This window comes from Elaeis guineensis, chromosome 1 (assembly GCF_000442705.2).
Source record: "Elaeis guineensis isolate ETL-2024a chromosome 1, EG11, whole genome shotgun sequence".
Lineage (NCBI taxonomy): Eukaryota > Viridiplantae > Streptophyta > Magnoliopsida > Arecales > Arecaceae > Elaeis > Elaeis guineensis.
Window position 1 is genome coordinate 180,928,545 of NC_025993.2, and position 16,985 is coordinate 180,945,529.

A 16,985-nucleotide genomic window follows, 5' to 3' on the forward strand; every position below is an offset into this window, starting at 1 on the left:
TCTTCACGTGCTTCCACTATTTTCTTTCTCTAGATCATTTCTCTTTCTTCATGTATCTCTCTCTATGATTGATCTAGTAAATTTTTTTTTTTTAATGATTCTGATCCGACCTTAACAAATAGAGTCATAATCTACAATCGTCGGACAACATACCGGCATCTATCTTGGCCAGAGTCAAATACCATTGGATTTGATCATCCATAATCTTTATTGAATCAACTTTACATTAGTTCAATTATGATTTGACTACATTATCTTTCTTGGACTAATCGAGATGTGGGATAGTGTTATCTGATCAGTCATATTTCATTTTATTAATTTTCTTATTTTTTGATATTTTCTCTAAATGATTTATAAATTCAGTGAATCCATCCTCTTGCTTTGAATCCAAGTTGATTTGGACAGGGAGTTTTAAACCGCTCTGTCAATTGGGCAACATGTCCATATGATCAGAACCTTGGTTAAGCATCACAATATCTCATCCTTATTTATCTCTATCATATCATTATATTTTAAGTGATATTGATTAGACAAAACTACTTAATCAAATTGTTCTTTGACTGACTATCGATATATCGACCTTCATTTTGATTTTTATTGGGCACTAATAGATTCGATTGCCATTGATTTTTATTGAACCATCTATTTTTCATTCTAATTATGATCAGATAAAATTATTTTGATTTGATCAATCAGAAAGTTGAATGCTACCATTTTTGCCAGTCTTGTGACGGGGTCATAGGATAAATCATCACTTTTAATGTTCATATCATTTAATCAGCCAAAATTTCTTTTTTCTTTGTTTTTCATTTTTTAAAGATTCACATGTTTTCATTACTTGTAGACCGATAAAATCATTGTCAAAAGAATATATGTGAATATGGTAACACCTTGAAACAGGAAGCTAACTGGTTGCAGCGCACGTAGGCCTTCATGAACTGGATGTGGTCAGGTTCATTTTGTCGAAACCTTATAGTCAGGATTATTTTTAGTCTTGATCATTATTTCAAAGGATATGCCAAGCTCAATAATGGGCAATGAATTCATGCATCCAACATATATCTTTATGCAAAAGGCTATGCTTTGGATTGTCCACAGTTGCTTGCAAGATCCAAGAGATGATCATGATTTAGCCCTCCTTGGACCAAATTGCAGTAGCTTCGAAAGAGTGGAAAGCTTTTACCCGGAAAAAAAAAAAAAGAAAAAAAAGGAAAAAGACGTGGAAGGCCACCCAAGTCCCTTCTCAAAGCTGGAAGCTGCGACTCTAGAACCGTCCACAAGGTTAACTTACAGCCCTGGCAAAGATATCACCCCTTTAGTTATGAACGTCTGCCCGAACATGTTTCCCATAACATAGGCTTGCTATATATTGATGTCCGTAATATCCATTTATTCTTATTTGGAAACATACATACATATTATGTATGCACTTTGTTGTTGTGTATTTGTAACTAGCCCTTGGTAGAACACCAATTTTCCAAAAAGGAGGCTTTAAAATAATCATAATTCAGGGGAAAAAACGCAAAAATTCTACCAAGAATTTGAAACGCTCAAAGTACGAAAAATCAGAGATTTCACAGTCCTGAAAGAAGCAGATGTAACTGCTTTATCGTGCTTGAATCAGGGAGGCAACATAACAGCTACATGTAATAACTCCATAATTTACTAATGTCGATGAAAGATGGACACATTCCACCAACAATTCAGTAATTTTGATGAACTATGATAAACTGGCGAGCAATACAAGACATGAAAGAGTTGGTCGATGCAAACATGAATTATGCCACATTTCACTCACGGCATTTAGTGAGTGGCATGAAATTGTAGGGCTATGATGCCTTATAAAAAAAATGATTTTGAATTCTATTTTTTCTTTTCTTTTTTGGTACAAGACCAATCTCATGATTAATTACTCCATTTTTTGCGATATTTAAAGAAACCTAAGTTTTTACAGTTCAACTCAATAAAAAAAAAAAAAGATTTACAGGATTATCGTTTCCTAATACCTTGATCTTTTGCTAATAGAGATGTTCTCTGCACCACTGACATGCTCAAATTCTCAAGCAGTAGATGCAAATTCCCAACTACATTTGAAGCAAAAGGTCGATAACTCCAAGATTGAAATTTGAAAGGCATGCCAATCATAATTTTTTGTTAGCATGTGCCAATCTCCCACGTGAGTTTTCTATCTTTTATCTTCAAAAATCCCTGGATCACCAGCTACCGCAAGCAACATGTCATTCACATTTTTGAGCTCGTACAATCTCCCAGGATGGAATATTTTCTTGGTCTAAAGCAGCAGAAGTTCCATCACTGCACATCTTGCAATTTACAATCGCAACCATGTATCTCTCATGCTCAAGGGTATAAAGGTACATTGCTTGTTCATCCTGATATTTGTCAACATAAGACAGAAATGAGTCTCAAAAATTGAGATGCCCAAGGTTCGCTGTTCCAGTCCATACTCTACTGTATCAGTATGCAGTTTCATAACAGTTAATGCAGAGAGATTTGGCTATTAGCATATCTGCTGATTGTTCTTTTTCTTATACTGGCATATGTTAATCTTTCAAGTTGATTTAAAACCTACCAGTTATTTCTCATGACATCTATAAATTTAGCAGCAATTTGTAATCAGAAATTTTATTTTGAATTAACAAGACTTTTACCTCAGGCAGCGCAACAAATTCGCCGGCAGATATCTGCAGCAACTCTGCAGCAGTTTGACCTGTACACCATGCAGAAATCTTCCCGCTTTCATCTACAAGCGTGACTTTCAACAAAAAGCTCTGGACATACTCATTGTTGCAGCTATGACAGCAAAAGCTACATTCAACTAACTCATCTGATCTCTCATTTAATATACGCCCACAAGCAACATGAGATTTCCTTGAACATACATTATGATGTTCAATTTGGTCAAGATGAACACGACATATCTGTCCATGTAAGATCAACGAACAATATTCAGGTCCAAATTCAAAAAGCATAAACATTGATTAGCCAGAGAAGCATAAACATATTACTAGTCTAGAAAGTGAAATTGAAAAAATAGCTTCTTTGTTGAAATTGAAAAACCGTATTTTATATACTTGGTTGGAAAGTTGTTTTATTGTTACTGCTTAATCCAACTAATTAAGGTAAATAGTTACTTCCCAGGCTGTTGAGATCATTATTTTGTTTTTCTTCCTGTACATATTCATACGCTTATAGATTGGCATGTTAGCTTTAGTCTATTGAAACTTATTTGAGGAACACTTTGTGGTTTTTCATTGGCTTTCGGACATGTTAAATTATTATAGTTACATATTTAGTCATCTCTGGTATATATACTACCCGTGTATGTATTTATCATGTTATTAGGTTAACTATGATTGAGTTAGATGCTTCTGTGCTTCTATGGCAGTGCTTTCTGTGTGCAGAGGTTGCTTGTATCTAACCTGTTCTTTTCAGGTCAGAAGCATGACAACAGAAGTATTATGCAAGGACAATGCAAGCATGTTTAGTCCAACGTCAGGCATGCAATGGGGAGATATTGGGTAAAGCAAGGCCAAGGACCATAAATTACAAACTTCTGGCTAGCACTTTTTTGAAGGTGCAAAATACAAACTATAGAAATCAAGTTGTTTAGGTCTACAAAAATTTTGATTTTGTGTCCTTTATATTATATAATCATTTAGATTGTATATATTATCCAAAATTTCAGTGTCTCTTGCCAATCTTTTTAAGCTAGATGCTGAAAAAGTAGATTATTCTAGAGTCTTTCAATTTGTTCTAGAAGTTTCTTTTAATCATGTAGGTTTGTATTTTCATTAACATTACAATTTTAGAAAGCTATTTTGAATAGAGGTTTCTGTTTAAGTCATCTTCAGCCAACACATGTATGGATGACCTAGATAAGTATTTTGTACAGAAAATGATTCTTTGTAGCGTAGCATGGATGAGGAAGACTAGAATAGCACATATCATATAACATCTAAATAAACTAAGTGGAAATACAGCACCAGCTTTGTAAGATGCAAGGAACAAGATAAGGTGATGTCTATTAATGAGTCTTTAGTCACCAGATAACATACGTTAGATGACCCCTATGTAGGTAATGTCTATGCATAAATTAAGTTGACATAAAAGGTCAAAATATCACTTGGTATAAAATTTAAACAAACATAGAACAAACATGAAGAAAAACAATAATATGGCTTCACCAGAGCCAAATAACCACAAAATAGATAATACACAGTTGAAGAGGCAAAAAGATATGCGCAATATAACCAAATCACGTCATGAAAAGCTTTCAAAAAAAAAAAAAAAAGACAAAAGCTTTGAAGGAATCCTTACATGTGTGGTATTTATCTTATTGGAGATATTAGATAAATAAGACAACTTGTGGAGGCATGATGAGTTCAATAAAGCTGGCAAGCAGCTTATGTTAATTAAAAATGCCCCTTCATCCTTCTCAAACCATGACACTTGAAGCCTGCAAAGTAACAAAATCCAACCTCATGGTACTACAAAAAATATATATTTTGAACAAAAAAGTGGCTGCAATATCACTAATACCATAATTGTGATCACATTTGATCATTAGTATGAAGGCTTGAGATAAACCTCGTGGTTTGGAGCATGCAACAAGTAAACATAATGGCAACCAATGACAATTTGAACACACATAATGATGAAAGGCTAACAAAGAGATAGACTGCTCACTGTTCTCCTGTAGTCATGGAACATGTCAAGCCTGATATGTATATGGTGCGACCAAGTCCCAGCTTTCCTAAAGACCTGAAGAATAACAAGTTCCACATTTTATTGTATGCAATCAAATAAAAGCAATGGCAAGTTAATAACATTAGCTTACATTAAGAGGGGAACTACTTGCTTATAATATGAACACAAGATTTACTCTTATACCGAGGTACGTGCTCCTATATTTTAGGCGTGCATATAATGTTGAAATAGATAATGGTTGAGCCTTTGAGGAGTTCTTCACATGTAACTGTAAGAAGCTCCCACATGTCCTTACACACACACACATATACATGTATATGTGCATAAATATATAACGTAGGTATGCATATATGTATACATGTGTATGCGTTGTATGTCCAATTATGCATTCTTATAAGCAAGTTTACAGCCATTGATAAAACATGCTAAATCCTACCATGGGGCTTCAAGAATTATTTTTTTTTAAAAAAAATTGCGCTACAGGATCCCAATGCAGGAAGGCTCGGATGTTGTCCATAAGCAAGATGCATATGTTCTCGAAGAGAAACACGTAAAAGAAACTTATGTGAGACAATCTATGGAAGAGAACCTATCAGGGTTTAGGAGAGGGACTAAAACCACCAGGTTGCTGGAACTTTGAATTCAGACCTGAGTTTCCATCTAAACTGTCTTATGAAGATCAAAATTTCAACACAAAACTGATAGTGGATATGTTGGTGAACCTAGAGCATTTGAATCTAGGGTTTGATTAAGGAATGAGAGGATTTGGTATCATTTATATTTGACTAGAAAGCTTTGTTGTCTGTTCAGGTCACATCTGGTTTTCCATATCAACTGACTGAACTACCAAGATGAGATTTCTGTAAGGAAGAAGAAACAATTTAAAAGAATTCATCCTGAAGTTCTGTGAGATAGGTACTGACTAAAGTGATACAATTATGAATATCTGTCACATAACAAATTTGTGCAGTCAAGATTTCATGGCAAAACGATTAAGCATTAACAGAAAAATAATTGAGATTTGCCATTCAACAAGAAAGCAAAAGGGGAAATATTCTGACTAAAAAAAAAAAAAGAACTGAGAAGAAAACATGGAAAATCACAAGAAAGATTCAAGGGATAGGGAGAGGATAGAACTGGACTCACTCCAGCAACCAAAGAATCACATCTAGGGGCTGCCTTCACACTAGATCTACACCTCATGCATGGTAACAACTTTAACAAGCATTAGGTTTTTCCAAAACTCTTCACAATTATCCAAACGTCATGTTCATATAGCACTTAAGATGCTATAAATAGAAAACTTTAAACATCACTTCAAATTCACATAACCACCACCAGGACAAGGTTACTATAGCATGAAGTGTTGCAAACCATACAGCCACACAGTAAGTCGAGCCATCAAGCTATCTAATAAAATCTGGATTATTTTAATCTCAGCCATCAATACCACACAACCCACTAAAAACTTAAAAAAATCAAAAATAAAAAGAAATTATAGCAAATTAACAATTGAATGACAATTAAAGTCAAGTCTGAGGAAAATTCTGGTCTTGCAACCCTTTGGTGCAGCATGATGTCATCTTGGTCTCTGTCAGAAACACAAGCCAGTTATGGAGTATAGTAATAAACAAATATGACAAAACCAGAAAAACTTCTATGAACGGTTAGTTCATAGTTAAAATCAAGATTCATTCTTAGTTTCGTAGGTATTTGATAATAATCCCGTTTATGTCTCAACACCTTGTTTTAAACCACAAATCAAATCAAACCTTGGTTAGTTATGTTTATCCAACCACTAGGCATCCATTTTTTAAGAGTTTATTCCAATCACGCTCATGGCACGCTATTTTTCAGGCCATAGATGTGGTAATGGGAGTCAAAGGAAGGAAACATATAAAAGATGTGATAAATAATGCAAAAGAAGAAATTTTGAGCAGACTGGTCACGATGAAAAGTTGTATATTAGCCTTAAGTTTACCAAGGTTTGATAAAGTGCAACTTCGCCACAATTATTCCTGTTATATCTTCAATTGTCACAGAAAACACAACTTCTGAAGCATTGTCTTCTCTAGTAAGTTTCGTAATAACACCATATAGGCTGATTCCGCTCATTTTGCCATGAAGATCAATCACATATGTCTGCAAGAAATAAAAGATGACACCAACGCAACAATGAGTTTTATATGGCAACCACGATATTCCAGACATCTTAGATGCAACAGGTTAGATTGACAGGCATAATGAATAAAATCCGTGCTCTTAATAGTTCTACATCCATTAGAAATACACTACACAGGAAGATGGAAATGAGTAAAAATTACAATTACTGCCATGTATACAGGAATATGAATGGAAAGCTTGAGATAAATTTTAATCATTATCACCATTTTGAAAAAAAAAAGCTTCGAAATTTGGATCATTATCACCATTTTGACAAGGTAAAAAGTGTCTTGCATGAAAACAAGATGCGTAATAACAGTTTACAGCCTCTACAATCTTAGAGTGACGAAAGAAACAAAAAACATGGACATGATGCTGCACCTGTTGATAGAATTGACTGGTCAAAAGACAGTTGACAACAGTTTTGAAAGATGAAGGTGATTCCACTAATGAGAAATCTATGGTACGAGAGAATGAAATATATGTCACCACAGTAACCTAATGGAAACATTGAGCTGCATATGTTCTATAGTCACAAAACAAAAGATTGTTCCAACTTCTTCAGCTTCATCAAGGAGTCATAACAAGCTAGTTGTACTCTTCATTAGCTACGTTCAGATAAAGATTTCCTATAGCCATCCTAAAAAAGCCCCCCCCCCCCCAATGCAAAAACCAATATGACGAAGTATCACAAACTACTAACTCATGATCCATATCTTATATAGCACATTCTACATTACGAGCTCCATATTCCTTCCACGCACAGTTTCCTTCTTAAGTTCCCTTTCTTCGAATTTATCTAAGAATATTGTATTTTAGACAAACCACCCTGAACAAGTGTCCTCCAAATTCTTAAATTCCCTCTTTTATTTTTCCTGAAATTTGCAAAATCAGATGCGGATGATCTGATGGATACATGTCTGATGCATGGTTTCCATCTTGGGAATGGCTGATTCACATTCCTGTCATTATGGTATTCATAATAGAAAAAGTTGCCATTTCCCACCTCTTTCTTTCTCTCTCAAAAAGGGGCAAGCCCAATCAACCCTAACAAAAACTATAATTTGGGAGTGAAACTGGTGAACCAAATTGGAGGCATTAGAATCATCTGCTCCTTGGGGGATCAACGAGTCAGCAGCTGGTTACCTTCACTTTTCAGTCTTATGGTTGAAATTTGAAAATCAGCTGAATTGAAGGCCATTTTCAGTTCACTTTTCTTTCTAATTTGCATAAATCTGCTTCACTGGCGAATGACTGGGGAATGCAACATGGAAATAGAATGACCAGCCTAAAATATTCAGTACCCACATTTCCACAATATAGATGACTTTGAAAGGTCTCTTTTCATCCTTTGATTGTTGGATTCATATCTCTGTTTCCATAAACTATCCAAGGAGAATGTCACTGATATCCCCAAAGCCATTGTCCGCCCAACTAGTATCAGAGTATCAAGGTTGGCTCTGACAATTTGAGAATCAAGATTGGTTCTAGCAATTTCACCACCTTGCTTCTATGGAGGGTTATTATGTCAGGTTGCAAAAGCCTGTTATGCCAAGGACCTTTAGAGGAAATTTTGACATGTTATGATGGTATACAGTAATTAACCCTTCAATTTATGCTGTACTGATCTCAAGCAAGTGTTATATTCTCCTGCTTAACCTAAAAGCAGGGGTTGTGCATTTTTTGCAAGTGTTTACAAGCTAACCAATATATAGATTATAGCTATAGGTGTTTTGAAAGGCACCCCTGGGAGCAAGGAGCAGGCGGAGCACATCGCAAGCACCTTGCTTCTGTCAAGATGAAGCCCTTTTTTGATCAATTCATTAGTTCTTCTTCTTCTTCTTCCCTTCTTCTTATGTGTGTGCATGCATATATCTATACATACATACCCACATATGCATACACACACACACACACACACACAAAGCCCAAGCACTTTGCTTTGCACCTTGCACTTAGGCTCCAAGAGACCCTGACACCTTTGTGCACTTGAGCCTTTGATAGATTTTGTTGCTACAAGGCTCTGAAAGATAGATGGCAAGGTCAGTCCTGGACCGAACTAGAGTGCTCTTGAGTAAAATTTGGTGAAGTCCACTAAAAATGCTACAAAAAAGTCTTAGATTCGGTGAGGTACCCTCCGGATTAGGGCCCTCCGATGATTAAATCAGCCGGGGTCTTGAGAATCAGCAGTAGAAATGGAAAGACTAGAAGGCAAGAGAGAAGATTTTGGGAGAGTAAAGTGAGGACTCTTATTTTTTTCAGTGAAGGAACTGAAAGGAATTCAGCAAAGTCTCAACTCTATGAGTTCTGACTTACCTTGTGAAGGATATTCTGTCCCTCCTTATAGAGAGAGGGCTTCCATAAGCCGTTAGGCCATTAGGAGAGTTTGTTAGGCCATTAATTTGTTATAACAGAATGGCCAGCTATATGAAAATCGTAAATTGTTTACCCATATGGAGATTAGCTGAAGTATAACTGAAAGACAGCTGCTGTTGAGTTGGCCGACAACTGTAAGGTAACTATCTATGTGTTTTAGAGTCATATCGGTCATGTCGGTCTTGGTACGATGTCCCATATGATAGATCGATAAATAACTGAGCTGATTATGTTTCATCAGGAACTAACTCTGGTCTGTTCAGATTGGCATAAAGTTAGCTCAAGGTTAATACAGATCGATAAATAGCCGAGTTGACTTAGAAGTACAATTCAGATAACTTTGATATTATCACGTGGCTTGATGATGAGGTCGATTTGTATGTACCAACAGATTTGGATCAATTGCAGTTAGCAGAGGTAATGGGTTATGCACTTAAATATCTCTCACATCAAGGAGGCTTGGAAATAAGCTAATGCATGGAGAGACTCAACAGTTATAAACTAGTGAAGGGTATCAAATATCTAAAAACCAACACTACAAGCAAATTAATGACCAATATATGGCAGATTGGACTTTCTAACATGATATAAAAGCACTAAATTGGACATAACTCAGAAATGAAAAAACTTGTAAATTCTGAAACTGAAAAAAAAAAAAAGAATGGTAAACATACTCTGAATGGATAACTACTGAAGTCAATTAAACCTTGTGAATTGAGGGGTAATGTTACTTGTGAAAGCCTCGATCCTTGACACTGACCTAATGCACTCAACAACCTTGGTCCTTGACTCCTCATTTGTGTGGATGCTAGAAGAACCTAGCAATATAGATAACATGGTATATCTAAGCAAAACAAACTAAGATAGTCACTGGCAGCTTCAGATAGCTACTAACCTACCTGCTCCTCATGTTGAATGAAGGGAACCAGATATATTTGTGTAGCACTACCATATTCAAGACATAATTCTTCTCTTGTCTCATGAATGTTTTCAACAAAATTTGCAATGAAAGGTCTATCCAATGCAAGCATACTTCCGATACTGGTTATTGAAAAACTGATATGTCAAATTGTCATACCTGAACAAGGAAACAAACATTGAGTTCCAAATTACATAAATCACGGACCTGAAGAGATTGGCAAGGCGAACCTGCTCGCCCCATAAAAGAAACTTTATGTGGATGCCATCATTATCAACAAGAGTAATTTGTTTTCTCTGTATAAGTGCAGAAGTTTCCAAAGAACCAATTGATTCAATTCTGGAAAGAAAAAAAAATAATATCAGATGGTCTTCATTGAGGGATTAGAAGTATTGATACTACTAACAGATTAATCGAAATTAGAAATAGTGAAAAGTTACCATTATATAGCAAAATCGAATAGATGAGGCATGCATACTACTATACAGAAACAATCGAAAGAACTCAGGGCAATCTAGTGGGCATAGCAACGTCAATATCCGCATACTAACTCCATCACTTGATAAGCATTTAGTAGAATTTCAAAACTTTATCCATCATCATGTACACTGTAGTTTTCTTCCCTTTAAATGTACTGTATAATACTCAAGCTTTTTACTAAAGCATGGTCTCTGCTCTCTACAGTGGTTGGCACACCTACATCAAGTCACCAAGATAAATGTTTTGTCTGTTCAGAACATAGTGAACATATGCATGCTTGCAACTTTAAACTTCTGTTTCTTTAAGTCACACAGCATTGGATCCATTATTTGGCTTCTCATAAGGACTCTGGACGATGCTTGTGAGTCTAGCTCATTTGAAACGCCCCTATTGGATAAGACCAGATTTTGTCTGATATACACAAACTACTAGGATAAATCAGGTCCAGCTCCAGGCCCAAATTTGTGTTTGGGGCCATTTAGATTACCCATATTGCATTCCAATCTAAACATACAGCTTAGAACTAATTCAACAGTTCAACAAGATGAGTTCCAAGGGCCCGTTTAAGATTTTTATTGATGATTATGTCCATCTCTCAGGATTTCCTAGTAGCTGCTCTAATGCCCTTCATTCCTTGTTAAATGAACCCCTAGATAAGATTTTTTTTTTTTCATAGCCTCCTTTGTCGATCAGCCTTCTTCAGATTCCAAGAATTTGTTGAGTTGATCAAATCTTACTTATGTTGCTATGCTAGATGGCCAGATGATCATTACCTACTATCATCATAGATTGTAGTAGATTCTTTGCTCCTCTATTCCATCTATCCATCCATTCCTAATGACTTTTGTTTCTTTGTTCATCACAATCTATCCTAGAGAAAGAGCCTGTTTCATAGACCCACCCCCAAGACTCGTTTAATCCTTCACTTCTACAGGATTCTTTGCTTCTACAATATTGTCTTTAAAATGTTTGGTTGAGGGTGTTGTCATGGCATGATGTTGTCCAGGTTATATTTTGTTGAGAGAGAGAACAACGGTTCAGGTTATGCTTCATTAAGAAATACCAAATGATAGTTTCAATAATTAAGGCCATATTTAAATTGACCATCCATGTAATCTTGTTTTCTCTATAGTGCAAAATAAAGTAAAGATATATATCAGGAACACGAGGTCCTTCATTTATCTATCTACCAGTAATTTTTGGTGTACTTATAAGGGTCAACAAGTTGACAAAATACACAAATTCCCTTTGGTGCAATAGACTACAAAAGCTCATTTTGATATAGAAGGCCATAGGCAAGATACATTTCCTTACTTGCATATACAACACATGCTTTGCTGCATCTTTTGGGAGATCTTGAAGTATTTATTCTCAAATAGATGCAGACTAGTTGTGCAGCACCTCAGCTGTCCATGTATGCTATTAACTCTACCTTGAGGGTTTTGGAAAGGTTACATTCACTCCTTTTGGTTTGATGCAGTGCCTTGATTTTGTAAAAACCGAAACCTTGGTAATATTGCCCAATTTCAATAACACAAATATCTTTGTGATTATCATCTGTTTTCTTGCAGTCCCTAGCAAAGTATTCTTGATTCTCTTATTACTGCCATTCAAGACCTCATCATGACACGAAAAAGATATTATGTAATGCACGGATAACTGTTTGGAGAGAAAAAATGCACTACCAGAAAAATAGAGCTATGATAATTACTAGATAGTGATGCCCACAGCCATGACTAAAAAGCTTTTGCTAGTTCACAACATGTACATTGAAATATTGTCAATGACCCTGATAGTCAGTAGGATAGACATTTCCTTAAGGAGGAATGGTCATGGACTCATGCTATCTATTCCTACATCATTAGCATTATTGATTGAATTTGGCATCACTCCTTGGTATTTATTTTAAATCTTCTCACAATATAAGATGCTTGCACAAAATAGGCAATATCATGGCCCCTTTTATAACTGAGGTGGAAGTACATTGATACATCTTTAGAAATAGAAGTGACAGAATAAAAACATTTGTCAGTTACTTACAGGTTGAAGGCAGCCTATTTGACAATACTATTTTCTGAAAATGAATAGTGTTTGTGTCTACGAATATCTTGCCTCGCATAAAATGAATATGAAGCACCATCTCTGATGGCATCAAGTGATATTGATGAAAAAGAATCTGAGCAAAACTGTGCACCCAGCAACATCGCATCTTCATCTTGATCCTAAATACAACATATATCAGATACTTAGTCAACTATGCCTTAAAATCTAAGAAACAGAACTCATAAAATTAAAGAAAAATAAAACACTTATTTTATATTTTCATTTAAAATTACTAAAATAAGTTTCCTACATCTTTTTGATGAAGTAGGATCATAGTACAATCATGAAATTTACAATTGCAGGAAACAAACTGTGGTAAGAAAAATCAAGAAATTACTGTGTTATCTAAATTCCTTTTGCAAAAAACATGAAATTGGAATTTTGTAAGTTTCAAAATGAATGCATGGATTTGGCATATAAGCAAGATCTAACTACTAAAGACAGAAGACTCAAAATCCAGTTTCAAATTATGGTGAAAATGTGGTTGTAAAAATCTCCAACACTTAAACATTCAATAACAGTCCTCCATCAAGATCAAACCAAACTGCCTGGTTGAACTTCATTGGCATGGTACAGTGCTGATCAAAAAGTAGTATGGAAGATTATTCTATAAACCATATAGATTAGATCTTTTCTATATAGATTAATTATTACCATGTAGATCTTTTCATTTTAATATAATTTAGAATTATTTCTTGAATTTTTAAGTATAGAATTTGCTGTTGTTGTTTTGTTGTATTTTCAAATGTCGACTATGTGATTAGGATACTGTCCAATTAAGATTATAAACCAGCAATTAGCCAAAGAATGAGCAAAATGGACTTAATGATTCAGCATGTGGGCCTGCTTTGAAAACTTCAATTAGCACAACCAATTTTTGGCATTGCAATGATTATTTAATACATATCACAGAAAATGTAACCAACCATATGAAAAATTAGTGGATCTTATAATGTGATTGCACGCATACCTCATCCAATAATATCACCAGATATTCTGTTGGTAAAAGACCAGGTTTACTAGATCCTTCCCTGGCAGTACGAAGACAACATCCTGTTAGTAAGACCTCACGCCCTTTCTTCAGAATTCCATTATGTGAGTCCACCAAATGATAGAATCTGACATGACAATTTACATCTGATGTATTACAGTAGCATAATATGTGACTTACAGGCTAAACAACTTAAAACTTTCAACTAGAAGGAAGTGATAGAAACTATCTAATATAAAACCTTTAGTCACAGTCAAGGCTAGTGACAGTTGTTGGAGCATATCATAATGCAATGATAAGGAACAGTTTTGTAATTCTGAAAGAAGATTGAGCAGAAAAGGTCAACCAACGATGAAGAATGTTTCTATGACGCAAGTAGATCATCTTCTGACATCCATGACAGGCAAGATAATCGAACTACTTATAACAGAAGCAAAATAGCTATTCAGGGATCCAGTGACAAAAATGCTGTCCTGAAGTAAAGCATCTTGATTGAGATCCTTCGAAGTAAATTTCCACCCATTTATATCAATCACAGAGCTTCCTACTGATGAATTAGTTTGAAGGACTCACTTTGACCTAAGTGCCCCACATTCCATAAGGATACTGTAAGTGTCCTACTTGCATCAATAACTAAAAAAATCATATTTCCTTTTTTTTCTTATAGATCAGCTCTACTTATCACATGTGACACAATCTCATATGAAGAGTGATACCGATTGCCAAGGCAAAATTCTAATAGTTCCTCAAACATATGACCATGAAGATATTGCAAGTTCTAAGTCTTGGAAGCCCAGCATACTCAATGCAGAGCCACATGCAAGTGGATGAAAAACTAAAGCGATGCTAAATGACAATATAGGAGGCTACACATTAAAGAAACAGGGAAAAACCAAGCAAGTCAAATTTGCTTCAACTTTCACTTTTTGATCATCCATTTAAATCTTAATCAAAATGGATTAAGCATTAACGTGCTCCAGATCAAACATCCAACAGGACACTATACAACGAATCAGAAATTAATCTAACCAAACTACCTTTTGTTTTACAAGCTTCACGGTGTATTACTCCATCTCCTTGGTGCACCTTAAACCACGAATTAGCCTTTCACATTAGTTACAGACAAGATCCCTTTTACATATTGTGTCATTGCATAAGCATGGGAAAAGATTTCCATGAAAAGTGCTGTGTCAAAATAAACAAAACCACTCATAGACTCCATTATCTTTAATATTGTCATGTGATCCTCTTTTGTAATTTCTGCTCATGTCGTAAGTCTTAATATTGAACTCACCTTAGTGATCCCAAGTGTTACAGACCAGAGCAGGTGAATTGAATATTAAACCCAAGTTAGATGGACTTGGGAAGGGGGAAAAGTTTGATGCCATTAAGATTTAACGGTGCAAAATATGGAGTCTCTAAAGAATTCACTATGATATATCCAGGGTAGTGTGCAGCCTCTGTGTATGGAAAGTCACATTTGTTGTTCATAAACTGGATACAATTCACTGAATATACACAATATATTTCCTAGTGTCACATTGTAGTTTGTCATACCTGCGGTGCACATATAAATCAATGGTACATGAGCTCCACAAGTCTCCCAAGCTAAGCATGTATATGTCTGTACCTGAATAAAGACGCAAAAACACATATAACAATGGCAAACACAGAATAACACAGTATGCACAGATTCCATAGTTAATATATTCCATGTTCAAAACAATTATTGTGTAAATATGGTTGGGTACTATTTCTTCAGTCAGAAGACTGATATTCTAATTATATTAGGATCATGGTGGCCCTATTTGGACCTGGTTCCCCTATCCAGGAGAAAAGGAAAATGATAAGATTACTGATCAGGCAAAAATGCCAGTTAGAGCCAAGAATCTTAAAACACCAGTGGACCACTAAACCAAAAATACCTAAAAATTGGCAAGATATATTCTCGTGCATCAGGCTACTTACGAAACAAAGATGACTCGAGAGAGGAAATGAAGGATGACACCTTGAGTTTAAAAGCTTTTTAAAGTGGAAGTGAAAAAATGGAATCGGGATTACAAACATTCTTCCCAGGAAGAAAGAAGAAAAGAAATAATTCTGCAGCACCTGGAAGAACGAAGGCATCGACAACAACTGCTTCAAGAACGCTACTCGGAGAGAGGAAAGTCTTCTCATAAACCGAATCAATAGTGACAGTGTTAGGGAGCCTCGTTCTCCTCTGCCTCTTTTTCAGCGGAATCGTGCAGTCCAGCCTCTTCTTTGAGGTCGCATACCTGTGCTGCTCGCTCCAAGCCTGCAAGAACTTATCCATAAATCATGGCACTCAAAGTAAACCCTGTTTCCGTTCCTTCCTCTAGCTAAACTTCCCCATATACACAGAAAGAAAAGGGCTAAACAGGCGACATCGGTTCTAAGCAAACCCTGGCGGAATCAAGGTGAGGAGATAAGAAAACCAATAATTCTATTACCTTTTCCAAGCTAAAAAACAAGAAAACCGGACCGGGGTAAATCCGAATGAGGTGAATCAAGAATGAAGGACGGAAGAAGGGAAAGGGATCAACCTGGAAGAGATCGGAGAGGAGGATCGCAGACGTGACACCGCTGGGGTAGGCGACGCAGGTCTTGAGGATTCGGGAGACGACCCAGCTCCAGGGTGGAGCCCGCGGGTCTCCTCCGCCGCCAGCGGCGGCGTCGGAGTCGTCGTCCTCGGAGAAAAGCATGGACCTGGCATACTCGACGAGTCCTAGGAAGGCGTCGTCATCTTCATCGGCGATGGCGAAATCGCCGAGCGAGGAGGGAGGAGAGGACGACATCTCGAAGCGCGAGGAGGGCATGGACTCGGAACCCTAAGTCGCTTTTTCAAGGGGTGGAGCTTTTGGCGGGAAGAGCCGATTCTTTCCCTTTGTGTCGACCCCTTGGAAGTGAAGATATATTTTTTGGAGACCGGCAACCTGGCACCCGATAACAATTAAAATGTACCTTGGGGACTGGGAAGTGATTCTCGCTGAACACATTCTAGTCGGCAACCTTGTCGCCGACTACATTAGTTTAAAACAACGTAAAAATTTCCCACAGAAGAAGACTCTTGTCCTAGGACCATTTTTCAGTTTTGGCCAATTATAAATTTTTAAGACTAATCAAAACTCTAAAAAAAAATTAATCTAATGTTAAATCAAAGTGTTGAAGTGTCATGCATGAAACTTTGACCGGTTGCCTCCAAAT

General features: G+C 36.2%; 1 protein-coding gene across 2 annotated transcripts; it reads right to left on the minus strand.

Moving 5' to 3' along the window:
- Nucleotides 1–1,902: 1,902 nt before the first annotated feature.
- On the minus strand, nucleotides 1,903–16,683 carry LOC105039940 (uncharacterized). Of its 2 annotated transcripts, none has more exons than XM_073250607.1 (13): nucleotides 16,325–16,683; nucleotides 15,870–16,056; nucleotides 15,318–15,390; nucleotides 13,740–13,800; nucleotides 12,779–12,888; nucleotides 10,394–10,525; nucleotides 10,167–10,308; nucleotides 9,942–10,085; nucleotides 6,710–6,870; nucleotides 4,708–4,782; nucleotides 4,339–4,477; nucleotides 2,670–2,939; nucleotides 1,903–2,390 (listed from the first exon to the last, which is right to left on the minus strand). In XM_073250607.1, the coding sequence occupies exons 1-13, from the start codon at nucleotides 16,595–16,597 to the stop codon at nucleotides 2,238–2,240; spliced, it is 1,920 nt and encodes a 639-aa protein (XP_073106708.1). In that variant the 5' UTR covers nucleotides 16,598–16,683; the 3' UTR covers nucleotides 1,903–2,237. The 2 variants fall into 2 exon arrangements, with proteins under 2 accessions (XP_073106708.1, XP_010914571.2); XM_010916269.4 differs by having other exon boundaries at nucleotides 13,740–13,887.
- Nucleotides 16,684–16,985: the final 302 nt, after the last annotated feature.